Source organism: Camelina sativa, chromosome 18, assembly GCF_030686135.1.
Source record: "Camelina sativa cultivar CO46 ecotype springtype chromosome 18, ASM3068613v1".
In the NCBI taxonomy this organism is placed as follows: Eukaryota; Viridiplantae; Streptophyta; class Magnoliopsida; order Brassicales; family Brassicaceae; genus Camelina; species Camelina sativa.
This window is the reverse complement of record NC_141897.1, coordinates 6,624,425-6,640,524: the sequence shown is the minus strand read 5'-3', so window position 1 is coordinate 6,640,524 and position 16,100 is coordinate 6,624,425. Positions and strand designations below refer to the sequence as shown.

Below are 16,100 nucleotides of genomic sequence, written 5' to 3'. Positions count from 1 at the left end.
TGAAATGCTAGTAAGGGACTTAATTTGAAGATACTATTGTATGGCGTGATATAACTAAAGAGAGTGTGAATAATAAAAAAGAAATTATATAACTTTGTGCATTCCTTGAAATTATACATTTCTAGAAAAATAAACATTTTTTGTCAATTGTTTCACGCAGTACTATTTAAAGGCCAAGTTTCACTTTAACAAAGAACAGTTTGCAGACTTGATGATCATATGTGGCGCAGCCGGGTCTATTTCACAGGTGGATAACAACTAATATGTTCACTTTCTGCTGAGAATTATGTGATCTTGATCTAATTCACATTTTTAACTTACTAACAAAGTTATTTCACAGTTGATCTTCATGCCCAATTTAGTTCCAGCTTTGAAAGAGGAGAGATTGCTTTCAATTGGTCTTTTCTTTGCTTCTGCCCATGTAAGCAGTTTGTCCTTATTCTTTTCGGCGATTTGTTCAAGCTAATATTAAATATATGATTAGTTGCCTAATTAAAAAAAAAATATAAAAAACAAGATCCTCTGTAATCTTCTCTTTCTCGTATGTTTTAAAGTTTTTAATCTTCAACTACGCAGATGTTCCTCCTCTGTGTGGCATGGTCTTCATGGGTACTAATTCTAACTTTTATACGAAAATACTTCACAATTTATTTTTTATTTTTCGATGGTTCATTATCTTTGCTATATCATTTTGCAGATTCATGAAAATTGCATCTTTAGTTTAGATATGTAGATTTGTGAGATCCTTATTGGCTAAAAAAAATTAAAAGTCACATGCAGATTTCATATATTGCAGCCATATTTGCACTTTCCTCTGTATGTAAGTTTCATGTATTATTTATGATTTTCATCGAGTTTAGAATTTAGTTATAATTATTGTAATTTGGTAATTTAACTATACAGATGCGGAGCATTGTCTCGAAACAAGTAGCATCGTACGAACAGGTAACTTAAATTTTGTTATACAATAGTCAAAACCAAAAGTACTTGCTCTATAAATTGGATAGCAATAACAATATGGATAAATGCTTTAAAGAAGAAAAAAAAAAGGAAAAAAAAAGTAGGATGTTATAGGAAAAGAGAGTAGAACATTGCATTATATTGTAAAAATCTCAGTAAATTAAAGGGGTGTATTGAAACAATGATTTTGGAGGATTTGATGGGATTTAGAAAATTTGGAATTTTGATAGATTTTAGGAGAGTTGATATGATTTATGGTAAAATTCTTTCAAATTCCACCTAAAACCATGAGATTTGTATTTCTGTATTTTTAACTAAACAAATCCTCCAAAATACTCCAAAATCCTCCAGAATCCCTAAAACTTATTAAAATCCAAATCCACAAACTGTTTTAAATAGCAGTGGATTTCAAAGTAGATTTTTAAATCATCAGTTGAATAACAGTGGATTTCATGAGACTTTTTAAAATTCATGATTGAATAACTTATGATTTGTAACTTTTACACAAATCACTTAAAATGTCAAGTTGAATACACCCCCTAAATATATCTCGAGACGGAAAAAAAAAAATTAATAATATCACGACTTTAATATTTTATTAATTTATAGAATTATCAATTTTTTGATATATAAATTGAGCCAACAAATTATTTGGAACCAAATAAATATATTGATTTATGAAAGTATTAATAAATATATATTGTAGTACTCAAACCTATAGAATTGCCATTTGTATGAAACTGAAAATTAGTATTTCATTTATGTGAGATTGGTGTTGACATTAGTCTATTCAAACACCAAACTTTTGGTAACTTTTTCAGGGGGAAGCCCAAGGGATCATTTCAAGTATTTGTTCCCTTGCAAATGTCATTTCCCCCCTTAATGTCGTCCTCCATCATCTGGTAATAACAAGGGACGCACTCGGCAGAAGACTCGTATATTTCCTTTTAGTTTCTGAATTTACAACTTCGCTTAGCTCACATCAAGACCGCCACATATAATATAATCCTACCAAAAAAATATATTTTCTTACAAGAATAGTGTTATGAAGCTTCTTCCGCAATAACTCTCCCTCACAGAGTTGTTTCTCCGTATGTGAAAGGCGTTCTTTTAATTCACATAGTTGATGCTTCTGCTCCTCAATCTCTGTCCTAGTAAGAGATACTGATGCATCTGCAATCTGTATTCACAGTTACAGATATCTATCAAAGAAGCTATTTGAAATCCAGAGCATCTGATGGTAATGCACTTCTTTAACTTCCGAAATAAACTTGATCGTCCCGGTACCTTTTGCTTTTGATTGACGATTGCTAATTGCTGCTCTAACATCTTTATTCGCACGGGGATTTGCAACGAACATGTTTCCTGCAGTGTAATACTTGCTACGTCAGCTAACCAAATATGAGGCAGGAATTCAGAAAATGCAACTTTGAACAGACATCCAATACTTCTAAAAAAGTAACAACCTCTGACGATCCTGATTTTGCTATCAAGCTGTCTAGCTCTTGCCTTACCTTCCCGACATTCTCGCGGTTCTTCCCGATCTCCTCAGTTAGCTTCAGTGACTGCTCAACTTGGCGATCACGATCATCCCTTACTTGTTGGAGCTCATTCCGAAGATTAGTAGTGTAGAGGCGGAAGCTTTAAAAGAGAGAGAGAAGCTATGTTTTGGGGGTATGAAAACATAGTATCGGAGAAAGGGGAAAAAACGTAGCTGTAGCGTGGGTTGAACGAGGGCGGAGGCGTAGTATGGTGGAGACGAAGGTGTAACGAGACGTAACCGATGCGGGAGTCCTCCTCCCAGGGCTTAGACAAGCTCTTTTGGGCAATTTAAATTGCCTCTTTTTGGGTTTTCGTATTACTTCAAATCAATGATGTTCTTCCTCTTTATCAAGCTGTCTAGCTCTTGCCTTACCTTCCTGACATTCTCGCGTTTCTTCCCGATCTCCTCAGTTAGCTTCCCTGACTGCTCAACTAAGGTGATCAGGAAGAACCGCGAGAATGTCGGGAGCTCATTCCGAAGATTAGTAACTTCCGAATGCAATGAACCCCCTTCTGTTTCATAGCGTCATCTTGTAAAACCTTGGATGCAAAAAAGGAAGAGGAACAAATGAAGGAGAAATGAGACCAATGAAGTAGGCACGCGCGGGACTATAAGACCAGTGGTAGAGAAAATAAACTTACTCTGCTTGAAGCTAACTGATCTTGCAAAGACTCGTTCTCACACCTAAGTATACTTAAATTCTGCAGGAAGTTTAACCTATCTACATCAGCACGTGTGAATGCATCTAGAACTCTTCCAAAATCAGTCTTGAGTTTTATGTTATCTTGTTCAACAAGCAGCTAGAGTGTAACACAAGTTTGGAACAAGAAAACATAAAAATCATGACTGTTATTGGAAGAACTTGATAAAATTGCAGGCTTCTCTACAAGTGATGTCTTGAGTTCATCAAACCAAATTAACAAATTGTATTAAGAGACATCATTCGCAGGGAGAAAAAAAAAAAAGATGCCTTGCCTGTTTACTAGACTCCTCCTTCAAAAGCTCATCTTTTACTGCTACACTCTCTATCAAATGTGTTATTAGGGTCTGTAGCTTCTCCTCATTTGTCTTAGCCTCCAACTCTATTAAAAGATTTAAAGTCAGGGACTATAACAAAATCCGTGAATAACTTGTTTCATGTAAAGGAATCACAAGAAAGATAATTACCTTTGTTAACAAAATTCCCATCTTTTGCTCTCTCACTAAGCAATGCCAACACTTCACCTTCTATACTGCCCACCTCGCTGGTCGTCGTGTTATCGATGGTCCTTTGCGTTTCCACTTTCCTTTTCTTGTCAAGTGGAATGCTACCGAAATCCTCCTTTTTCAGAAATGAGATCAAATCATCAAACATAATTCATATAAAAATCAAGTAAAGCCACAGATTTTGTAACGAGACCCATATCCAGCTACAAGAAAAGTAGAATCCCAGAACCCACAGTTGCCCTAAATTTCTCGATAAGAAATGTCAAAGCTGATGAGAATAATGACCTAAACACGAAATTAGTAATTCAACCAACCAATCAACCCAATCTCTAGGGTTTTTATTTTTCACCAACACACAAAAATGACAGCGAAACTAAGTAGCAAAGAACGGATAAATAAGGCCACGAGGAGGACGATTCTTGTTGCGAGAACTAGAAGCCATCTCCGAGAATTTCTTAGTCTCCGATTGTGTAGAATCAGAGGAAGAAGATGAATAATGTTTCTGTATATTATTGTGATAACCGATTACATGAATATATATTACAGAGATGTGATCACACATACTTAATTGACAAAGATTGTAGAGAATATACAGTGGAGGTTAAGGAAACTATTTACTGTAATTAATATGATTTGTGTAATAGATACGAGATTAAGGAAACTATCCCAATAGATTGATTCTCACCGCGAACTTCTCAGTCGAAGACGAGAGAATCGAGGGTTCTTACTTTTGAACGAAGAAATACTATATATTGTGTTAACTGTTAAAAGAATAAGGCTACATTAACTGCCGATTGACCAACCATTCTACAAAATAAATAATCAACTAGATTTTAACCCGCACTACACCCCAAACATATAATTTCTATTATAATTTATATTTTATGTTAGTATCTATTTGTTAAATATTAAATGTTTTGTAAATAGAAGAATAACTAAATTTTTTAGTTGTTGTGCAACTAAATATTTATATTATTTTTTAACCCGCAATACACTTCATGACCATTTGTTTGTTATATTTAGTTTGTTTTGTTTACTTTTTGAGATTTTATTTTAATTTTTAATTATTATAACAAAAAATAAGGGATCTAAATACATAATCAGTAATTATACGCTGTGATTAAGTCACATTTTCCCTAACGATTTAATTATTTTATACAATCTTAGTTAAATCAACTTGATTTTATGTAAAATATTCTAATATTAGTAGTGTTGATAAATAATTAAATAAGAATTTAACCCGTTTTAACACAAGTTTAATAATATTTTATTAATTTCAACATGTTCTCTTTGTAACTCATCTACTATATAACCACATTATATAGTATTTTAGAATTTTTTAGTTTTACATATTCGTAATAATTAAAAATTTTATTAAGTTTATATATGTTAATTATAATATTAAAATAATTGTTAATCGACGTTTTTCTTACGTTAAGAATCAAAGGTCACATATTTTGGAAAACAAAATGAGAATCAAATTGTTTTTTTTCTTTGTTAACGAAAGATTCAGATATATAATATCTTCAAAACACAACATAATGTTTGGTTAAATATATAATAGTTTCTATTTCCATAGTGATTGCTGTTATTTTTTTAATTGAAATGAAATGTAAAATATTTAAGAAACAAAATATGGAGTAATGTTAGTTTTGGAAATTTTTTAGGGTTTAATGTTGTCAATAACTTTTTAAATAAACAAAACTAAAATGGCATAACACTAAATGTACTTCAAAAATGTTAATATAGATTATTTGGGACCCTAATTATTTTATAAAGAAATAAAAATCAAATGTGGGACCCTAATTATTTGGATGTGCCCATAACTACTCGACAATTAAACAAAAAATTTGAATTTTAATTTCAAATCCCATAAATTAAGCAACTACAAAACAACTAAATCAAAACAATCTACAAAACAAGAAAATAGGTTGTTTCCTAAAATGTTTAAATCATTAACATCCTAAAAATCTTGAATATCATTTTAGAAATTGTTAATCACGTAATTCAAAATTTATCACTACTTAAATTATTTAATGATAATTCCGAAATTTATCATAATATCGACTATGCAATCTTATTAAAATCAAGAGAAACATATTTTACTATATCAGCATATATAAATATATATATAAATTTACATGATTATTAATTTATGATATTATTAAGACCATATTTTATATGGAGATTTCAAAAATATTATTCTCTAATTATCTTATCGAATTTTGTTATTTTATACTGTCCGGACTTGGGACTAGCAAAATTTATTAATTTATAGTGATTCTTAATTTATAGAGTATTAATTTATAGAGGTTTTAATGTACTATATGTACGGGACAAAAGTTAAAAGCATGGATAAAAACATGAAGAAAAAAATATATTAACTATAAATTTTGAAAATAAGTCATGACTAGACTACGTATACGCGATATCCATCCTTTGTTTCAAACTAAATTCGGTCGGTTTTAAATCCAAAAAAAAAAACGATTACATTCATCGGATCCTGTTTAACGTTCTGATTTTTGATTTTTGATTTCACTAATTTACTAACCGGATTCTTTATTAGTGCATTTAATCAAAATAAATCTTAATAAATTAAAACCAATTATTTACATCCCTAGCTAGAATATAGCAAGTTAGCAAGACAATCAAATTTTGAAAATTGTTAAGTCATGACTAGATGACTACGGTTACGTACGGACAAGTCATGACTGTTATTACGGTTACCGACATACCTTGTTACGTTTCTTACACGTATTGATAAGATTGTCCATCTTAAAATTTTTTGGAGTACAAATTTGGGACATCCTTCTTTTTTAAAACTAAATTCGGGCTGGTTTTAAATCCAAAACAAAAAAAAACGATTACATCATCAAATCCTGTTTTAATGTTCTGATTTTTGATTTCACTAATCGGATTCTTTATTAGTGCATTTAATTAAAATAAATCTTAATAAATTAAAACCGATTATTTACATCCCTTGCTAGAATATAGCAAGTTAGCAAGACAATCAAACACAATCATTTTCTTATTACTACTAATTTCAAATTTCCTAAAATCTATCTACCTAATTTAAAGCAATATGTTAGATTAAAATATAATTCTCCTTTCACTTTTATTTAATCTTATATTTAATTATTTGAATTACTATTTAATACATAAAGTTAATAAAGTTTTAGATTTTTTTTAGCATATGATGTGATTCAAACTTTGATAAATGGATATATATTTTAAAAATTGTTTTTGGATTAATATGGTTTATAGAAAACCAAAAAAATAATATTAAAAATAATAATTAATTAGATAACCAGGGTAAAATCGGAATTTTGATTTTGTTGAAAAATAGTGGGCATGAAAATAACACCGATTATTATTTTGGATTTTAAATGACACATTTTTATTATTTGGTGTATTTTTATTCCAATCCAAAACCATTGGGTATTAAACGTCCAAATAAAAATAACTTCGGGTTTTTGTTGGCATTTTTCCCTATTTGGAACAATATGAATAGAAATTTAATTATCATTAACTTGGTGTTACACGGATAATTTATTATTTTATTATGTTGCTACTAGTGTCAATATTAGAATAATAGATATATTAAATTGAGTAATTTATGATAATGTAGAGAACAAATTATTTTGTGGTAAACTGCAGGTTAAATCCTATAATTAAAGTCAAATACAATAATTATATATAATCATATAAATAAAAGTAAAGTTTTGGTCTCTATTGGTTAATTTTCAATTAATGCTTTATAATTTTAATATTTTTTTTACTCCCTCTCTATCGTAAAGGATGAAACTGGGATAAGAGAACAAACCCCAACAATGAAACTGGGAGCATTGCTACTAACCGTATAATAGTGTTTTGTAGTTGTAATTAACTGATATTAAAAGTAATTAACCGAGAGTAAACTACTTAGTTGCATAGTTTTGCTTAGCAATAAAAAATTAAGCTTATTTAACGGTTCATATTTCCTTTTTATTTACTAATATGCAATATGCATATGTAAGCGGTCCACTTTTTGCTGGTCTAATAACGACTAAAGTACATTCAAAAGTATATGTCGACTAATGAAAAAAGTAAGATCAGAAAAATATAAAAATTATTTAAAATTCATAAATAGAGATAGCTAACTAATGTAAAATCATCTTTCTTAGGAGTAAATCTTTCATATAGTTTATAGCAAATTTATTTACCTTCAGATAGTTGAGTTCTAGTTTGCATTTTTCAAAACTAGATAGGACTAGGACGTTTAAATTATGTGTTTGGGACTTGGTGTGTTCAAAAAAAAAAGAAAAGAGTGAAAATAGAAAGAAAATGGTAAAGTACTTAGAAAAAAATGATTTAAAGTAAACTAGGGAGGTACCCGCGCGTAAACGCGGTAATAAAATGCTAAGTAAAATGGTTTTGATACTTTAGCATATGCTGCTTCTTTGACTAATTATTCAATAATTGTCATCTTATTTCGAATTTGCATATATACTAAAGGGATTAGTTTCTAAAGTTCCATAATATTCTCAATGTAAAATACCAATGAAGTCTTCTAATTTTTTTAAAATTGTAAGCAAATTCCAAAAGATAAAATTATAATGTGTTATCTTAGTTACAAAATAAAGTTGAGATTAATCCATATTTGGATTTCAAGTAGCCGTTACTACAAACATTCATATTTTTTTTAGACATTCAAACTAGAAAAAAAAACCATTCTTTACAACTGAGTTCTTGAGCTTTCACCTTGTTGCTTCATCACATTGTTTATGTAATAACGCCCAGCAAATTCAGACCTGTTAATATTTTAGGTGTTTTAAGAAAATTTACCTTAACATCATACATTACTTGATTTAATATACATAATAGTATATTACAAAGACTGGTGATGCTCCAGTCCTTCAAACTTTGGTTTTATGAAGATCTTCGAAGAGGCCAATGTGTTTTCAATACATGGTGCACCTATAGATATGTACAATTTAAAGTGAATTTATTGGTTACCTTATGATGATTATATCAGAACTAATTTATGTTACATACCTTCATATTCTCCGACCTGCATAAACCGCATTACACAAAACACAGGTTCAATTTTTTATATGAGATGGCAGTCGTTTGATTGCCATAGAGACATGAACTGAGAAGCGTAGTTGTCTTTGAGACGACACTTCACTGTCTCATTCGTACATGTTATCAAATTAATAAAAATCTTAACAGAGACAACTCTAAAATGTAATAACTGTCTTTAAGGTAGAGTATATTTCTTTCACCTACCATTCAACAATATGAGAACAACTTCATTACTATTAATGGCACTCGCAGGTCTTCTTTTATCTTCCACATCCATTAGACACCCACAAACATCTATATCGGGAAAAAGACAGAATTTAGGTTTCCAAAGTGTTACTAAACTATATTTGGTAAGGTTTAAGTCATACTTTCTATAGAAGGGACCAATAAAAAAAGTTCCAAAAGTTATAAAAAGATTATAGCTTTCCGAACAGAAAGACACCTATTTATTATACTCACGGATTGTACCAAAACAATATAAAATAAATTAAAGAAACATTTACCGAAAGAGATGGGATGGTTGATTTTCCCACGGTATATGTCATCCAAATCCTCGAATCGAAAATAATTCTTTGGACTCAATGATTGGAGCAACTTCATCGTGGTAGCATCCGTAAATTTAATCTGATAAGGATGGTGAGTATTCCTCTCCTGCAGAGTTGGATTGATGACTTTGAAATCTCTAATTTCGTACCACTCACCATTGTCGATATATTTTCGGAGTTTAGCGAGTGTATTGGGTAAGAAAGATTCTTCAATTGTGTCACCCTTCACAGTTTAACAACAATTGTGTAAGAAGTCTTAACTACAATAACTTTTAGAACTTGAAAATTAAGTAAAAAATCATCCAAATAGAAACTCTAACTTTTACATCCACAAGAAGCACAACTCTTTTTGTAAAGAACTTCATGACACTCCAAGAATTTAAGACTTTGGCTTGGATACACCAATTAGTTCTTCCAGGAAGAAGATCAGCGATATAATCGATTCTCATAATTTCACAAATTAGGGTTTTTCTTGATTCTTCTCTGTTACCGAAAACGAAAAGGGGTTTTTTTTGCTTTGAGAAAATACAAAGAGTCGCGTCTAAACGTTTCGCCTTAATCGTTTAAGTGGCTCACCTTTTTTGCGATTATTAAAATTTCTAATCTAATATATAAATAAATACTGTCTTAAGAAAAGTGTTGTCACTTTTGCATGTTCAAGTATTAAAATTGTGTTTAACATATTGAAGATGTTTTCACTTTCTTATTTTTAAAAAGAAAAATAAACCATGAAAATCGAATAACAAATGTCTAAAACGAAACGTTATAGTAGATGTTAGATGCTTAAAATTAAATCATATATTTTCGAAGACTTCTTTGAAAACCACATTAAGGGTTTTGTTTTGGCATTTCCCTTCTTCATCTGTAATCGAAACCTTCAGTCCTTTTCTGTTTGTCACTCTAGAAAATGCAACGTATACAGGCTTATGTAGAAACAATCCCACATGTTCAAACGTCTGACTCTGGCTTTTGTTAATAGTAATCGCAAATGCAAGAGCAACATGAAACTGAAGACGCCTCATACGAAAGGAAAACTTTGCATCCGGTGGAGAAGCAAACATCCTAGGAATAAGAACTCTATCATTGACGTTTTTTACCTGTTATAATCCTTGCTTCAATAATATGATTAGCCATTTGCGTAACAATCAATCTCGTTCCATTGCATAAACCTCCCTTAGGATCAATATTCCTAAGCAACATGATAGGTGCTCCCTTTTTCAATGTCAGAACATGGTTAGGTAATCTAGAAACTTGAATACTGTTTAAGAATTATTGAGTATAGATTATATCGTCGTAAACACTTGTATTGGAAGTCTCAACACTATCTGAACTCAAATATTGTCTCTCTTCCCCTGGATATAATAAAATCAAAATAAGAATCTGTTTATACTGGATTTTATTTGCAAAAAAAAAAAAAAAAAAAATACTATTTATATACCTAGAATTTGAGAGAGCATATATCGATTTATTTTATTGATATCATCATTCCTTGGACTAAGAATAGCTCTTTCGCAAAAGAATTTTGCATCGGTCTTTGTTGCAAACGATGTACCGTATATCTCTTTAACAATTGATTGTATAGGATTGTCACATTCGGTAATCAATAAATCCTTGGGTATGTCTATTTCGACCTCACCATTGTTAGGCTCGTTGATTTTGCCATCCCCAATATCGAGAAGCCATTTTGAAAACGTAGAGAGATCATTTGCATCCCGACTGTTTTTAGTCTTACATAGTCTCATATTTTGTGTAAGCTGAAGTACTTTACAACTATCCCAAAGCAAGGATGAGTTTATGGAGGCTAAAATTGTCCCAACTCTACCAGCTTCTGACATAACCGGTAGAATCTGTCTAAAATCACCTCCTAAAACAAAAACCTTACCTCCAAAAACTCGATCACACTTCATAATATCTCGCAAACTCCTATCCAACGTTTCGAAACAAAATTTGTTCATCATTGGACCCTCATCCCATATAATGAGCCTTGCTTCTCTAATAACTCGGCAAGATGAGAATTGACTTCTATCGAACACGTTGTATATTCGTCCACATGGATGGGTAAACTAAATCTAGAATGTGTTGTCCTACCACCTTCCATAAGTAAAGCAGCTATACCACTTGACGCAACATTAAGAACAATATCACCCCTAGATCCAATATCAGCACCAAGAATACTCCACAAGAATGTTTTTCCAGTACAACCAAATCCATGAACAAAAAATATACCTCCTTTTTTCATTCACAGCATCAATAATTTCTAAATATACGCTTTTTTGCTAAGTTGCCATACATAATAACCTGTCGTAATTCTCTCCTTGTTCATCACACTTGTAGTTTCTCTCATCTATGAGAAGCCTATTCTCATTCTTATCCATCACAGATCCATCTGGTTTAGGCATATTCACAATAGTTGACAAAGAGTTTCCATTAGACCGCATAATCATTTCAATCTCAGCTAAACATAGGTTTGTTATATATTCCTGACTTAACATTAGACCTGCATTATAAAGTAGTTTGATTTTAGTTAACACATTTTTGATATGAATAATAAACGTAAACGTCTGTTTACACCAATATATATCTTTATATTACTTTATCTATTTATAAAATAACTACATATGTACCGTGGTTGTTCGTACGGTTCCTTTGCAAATATAAAATATCTTTGCACAATATATCTTTTGTAGCGACCCAGAGATCGAGAGGCACTGAAACACTTTTCGAAAGCAATAGTATGGCAAACAACTTCCTTAGAAACGGTCCAAAACATCATGTACTTGCCTCCTTTATAGCTAAAATATATTCTTTGTCGTCATCCAATAATCCCAATGCAAAACAGGCATCTTTAAATTCCTCATACAGTTTACGTTTAACCGTCTTTAAAAATTCAAAACTTGTGGCTCTTGGAACTGTATTAAGTAAAACTCTCAAGTAATAGGCTTGGCCTATAGAAGGTGGTACATAATTATGCCTACTGCAAAACTCTTTCTTTTCTTAAATCTTGGTAGCCAAATTCTTTTATTCTTAACCCAAACAAACATGTTAGGAAATTCAGCATAAGTGAGATTTATACTTTCCAGGTATTTTTTATTGCCTTCCATCCAAGCAAACAATTTAGATCCTCTGGCTGAACGCTTCATAACATCTGCGATAGGAACATCTTCGTTGTAAACAACCAATTCCTGTCCAGGAAGATGAAACAGAAGTTTTTCTACTGGTTTAGTACGATAACAAATAGGAAAATCCAATATTCACCAAGCTGCTTCACATGCGGAGACATATCTTATAAAAATAACAAAATTTTTACTTAAGTTTAATTTTGTTTTAAATTTTTAAAAAAATTATAAATATACATACCTGCAGCTATACTATTTCTTGATCTCATTTTGCTCGTCTTCCTCTCCTACAATAGCTCTAATGTAATACGACCCTTTGGTGATGTACTTGAAAAGATATTTCACTGAGTGTGATTGATTACACCACTCAACATTAATATGAGCACGATAACGGATAGACAAATCCCGGTTATACGGAATAACAAAACTGTTATCACAATCAAAACCATTTTTACGCACAAATCTCCCGTCTTGTCTTGTCTGTATATTGGATAACCAGCATAGTCAACGATAGTGTTTTCCATGAATGGTTTTGGAAAAAAATTAGTGCACTTACCATTATTCATGCAAACATTTTCTTTGTGATGAATACCACAAGGTCCATGAATCATAACATTAGAAACAACTTCGTATAAATACTTGTCCAGTTCTTTATCAGGAATCTCAGCGCTAATGAATCTATCATTGTCTTCTGGTGTACGCATTTTATAGTCTGGTTGCAAGAATAAAATCATGTGTGCATGAGGAAGACCTCTCTTCTGGAATTCTATTGTATACATAGCTGCACACACACACACATAAAGGCATTGTTAATAAATTAGGGTTTTAACACGTCAACGGACAGAAAATTCAATCTATTAATACTATGAAACATACCAGAATTTACAACACCAAAAGTTTTTTCTTTAGTCACTTGTTCCATTAGTCTATATAGCTTCATCATAAAGACTCGTCAGCATATATCTGGTCTATATTCTTGCGTAAGACGATGCTTTGTTAGATAACGAACAACTTCGGGCCACTTGGGGGTTGCAAGTAATCATTATGAAAATATAAGGAAAACCATAGTAATTGCAAGTAGCCATCACATCTAAATAATGTTGCATCATATAACGTTTCCCACCTGTAAACGATGAAGGAATATAGATTGCTTTACCGTGTTCTCCAAGATCTTTGTTTCCTTGATTAACAGTTTCAACTATTTTATTGATTCTTTCTGTCCGGAGTTTGTTTTGGTTCAGCCAGATATAATTCAGTATGTTAGATTCTATGGTTGTGAACACGTCTACCAAAAATTGCTGATATAATTTTCTCGACATCACAATCGTTGAAGATTCTTGATATCTTTCAAATATTCGGAAAGCATAAAATTCTCTCATGGAAACTGTTTTCCAATTTCGTCCAGTCGTATCTACAAAACCAATGTCAATGCCTAACCTGTAACCATCCTCTCCATATGGAAACAATAATGTATATTGCAGAGGCAAGTAAGCTGGATGGAGTTCACTTATCCTTTGCAAACTGCCGGGACGACTTTCTATCACAATGTCACGCTTAAATACACCAGAGTTGAAATCACCTGGTATCAAACCAGCAACCTCATTGCATGTAGGTAAATTATGAGTCTTTGCATCAGCATTTCTTTCTGTAGGAATCCTTAACCTCAAATCTGCAACATTGTTGGTTAACTCAAATCTTTCTCGAGCCGACCTAAACGCATGTACATGCGGATTATGATTATCAAGCATCGTTTTTAGAAGTACTACAGTGGACTGTCTTATTTTCTCTGTAGTTCCAGATGTTCTTTCAAGGAAAAAATAAAACACATGTTAGCAACACATCAATATAATGGTTTATTATCTCTGAAACACGTACGACCCTCTACCATTATTAATAGAATAATTTATTTTTCCACCTAACGACGTTAAGGAAAACATCATATTGTATGCTCTTATATTATCAAGGAAGTTCTCACTCCTATTATCGTGATTATATAACAATGCCGATAATGTATTTGGTGGGGTTTTCAGCTTGGGTAGCTTGACACCCGGATTACAGGCCATTGCCTAAGAATTAAAACATTTAACAAACCTGATCATCAGTTAAAATCATCTCTAGGGTTGAACCAAGTTGGAGAAATTTTTCTTCCCATTGTAACATCCGCAAACCGAAGGTACTTTTGGTCGGGAGATGTTTATAGTCGTTAAGGATTGTTGCTAGTGAGGCGATGGTGACTCTCATGAATACCGATAGCTTGAGGGGCTGGGGGCTCCGAGAGTGGCAGAGGGGATGAGTAGTTCCCCTGATATCGAGATCTTTAGGATTGTGGTCCAAGAGTGAGACGGTATAACTAGAAAACGCTGGTCTGAGAGTGAGATCGGTATGGCTCGAAGGTTACGACCTAAGGGTGAAGGAGTTGGGAGCAAGCAATGTCTAGGACGTGAGTATAAAGATAATGATTCAATGTAGACCTCAAGAGATTTACGGTGGTTTAATCTCGGGTTTTGGATGTGTTGACCAATGGGTAAGGGTTTTATGACCAGAGCGGTTATGAATGTGTGGCTGCCAGGATTGTATGGTCGGTTGTGTTGGAGTCCCGGAAAGGGGAGCTGCAGCAGGTATGAGCCGGCGTGGGCAAAGTTGCTAGTTCATGGCAGGATAAACTCATTGTTGCGATGATGGTGTGAAGTTCATTGGAGATGAACAGGGTTGCTTGATTCAAGGTTTTGGTAAGCTTGCTGAGGGAAATAAGTGAAGTGGTTTGAGTTGGCGCCTTGCAAAGCATTCAATATGGTGAATCAGAATATGTGAACGTGTGGTACTTGTTTGTTTTATTACGCTCGTATTGATGATTTGTTGTGGAGAATTGCTAAGCGAAAAGCTAATTTTGTAATAAGCTATCTTGTGGAAGTTTCCCTAAGAGACAAATTACTAGAGATTCTTGGATGGCCAAGAGGTGTTGATATCCGGGTAGTGGTGAGTTGATATCAACATACTTGATTATTAGTCTAGTAGAGCTGAGGAAGAAAATAGGGGGTTCTTACGTTTTATCACTTCACAATGGGGGGCGGCGGTGTTGTTCGTCAAGTAGATGGACGAGGTATGGGTCTATGAGTTTGTGGCGATGATTTTTGGGTTAAAAAATGCGCCAATAGCGTTTATGAGGTTGATGAACAACGTGTTTCAGAAGATTCTGGACGTGTCTGTCATCATCTTCATCGACGACATCCTGGTTTAATCTAAGAGTCCTGAGGAGCATGCAGTGCATTTGAGAGCAGTTCTGGAGAAGTTGTGGGAGCAGAAGTTGTTTGCCAGGTTGAGAAAGAGTAGTTTCTGGCAGCGTGAGATGTGTTTTCTGGGTCACATTGTTTCTGTAGATGGGGTTTTTGTGGATCAAGAGAAGAGGCAGACTATCAGAGATTGGCCTAGACCGCAGAATGCCATGGAGATCAGGAGTTTTCTTAGGTTGGCAGGTTACTACAGGAGGTCTTTGCAGGAGTTTGCGAGCAAAGCACGTCCTATGCCTAAGTTGACAGGGAAGGATGTTCCTTTTGTCTGGTCACAGGAGTGCGAGGAGGGCTTTGCAAGCCTGAAGGAGATGTTGACTACTGCTCTGGTGTTGTCTTTGCCTGCGCAGGGAGAACAATATGTGGTGTATCAGATGCA

At 32.9% G+C, this 16,100-nt stretch overlaps 2 protein-coding genes and 1 long non-coding RNA gene across 3 annotated transcripts; 1 reads left to right on the top strand and 2 right to left on the bottom strand.

The window, feature by feature from the left end:
• Window positions 1–203: 203 nt before the first annotated feature.
• LOC104763206 (uncharacterized) lies at window positions 204–902 on the top strand. The gene is made up of 3 exons (XR_002036503.2): window positions 204–247; window positions 341–421; window positions 577–902. It is a non-coding gene; the product is annotated as an uncharacterized LOC104763206 (long non-coding RNA).
• A 1,524-nt stretch (window positions 903–2,426) lies between these two features.
• On the bottom strand, window positions 2,427–4,246 carry LOC104763205 (kinesin-like protein KIN-14C). Its single transcript, XM_087498107.1, has 4 exons — window positions 3,671–4,246; window positions 3,479–3,585; window positions 3,145–3,204; window positions 2,427–3,042 (listed from the first exon to the last, which is right to left on the bottom strand). The coding sequence occupies exons 1-4, from the start codon at window positions 3,855–3,857 to the stop codon at window positions 2,944–2,946; spliced, it is 453 nt and encodes a 150-aa protein (XP_087354233.1). The 5' UTR covers window positions 3,858–4,246; the 3' UTR covers window positions 2,427–2,943.
• Window positions 4,247–11,272: 7,026 nt separating this feature from the next.
• Window positions 11,273–14,182, bottom strand: LOC147921620 (uncharacterized). Its single transcript, XM_087497758.1, has 6 exons — window positions 13,558–14,182; window positions 13,007–13,215; window positions 12,726–12,914; window positions 12,413–12,500; window positions 11,617–11,815; window positions 11,273–11,465 (listed from the first exon to the last, which is right to left on the bottom strand). Exons 1-6 carry the CDS (start codon window positions 14,180–14,182, stop codon window positions 11,273–11,275), a joined length of 1,503 nt encoding a protein of 500 aa, XP_087353884.1.
• Window positions 14,183–16,100: the final 1,918 nt, after the last annotated feature.

Coding starts and splice junctions, on each gene's coding strand:
- LOC147921620 (XM_087497758.1), bottom strand. CDS start 14,182: ATGCTTGATAATCATAATCCGCATGTACATGCGTTTAGGTCGGCTCGA. Junction 12,915..13,006: donor GTATTCATCACAAAGAAAAT/GTTTGCATGAAT, acceptor TCCAATATACAG/ACAAGACAAGACGGGAGATT. Junction 11,816..12,412: donor ATTGTTTGCTTGGATGGAAG/GCAATAAAAAAT, acceptor TTTATAATGCAG/GTCTAATGTTAAGTCAGGAA.
- LOC104763205 (XM_087498107.1), bottom strand. CDS start 3,857: ATGTTTGATGATTTGATCTCATTTCTGAAAAAGGAGGATTTCGGTAGC. Junction 3,586..3,670: donor TGGGAATTTTGTTAACAAAG/GTAATTATCTTT, acceptor ATCTTTTAATAG/AGTTGGAGGCTAAGACAAAT. Junction 3,205..3,478: donor AGGAGGAGTCTAGTAAACAG/GCAAGGCATCTT, acceptor AACTTCCTGCAG/AATTTAAGTATACTTAGGTG.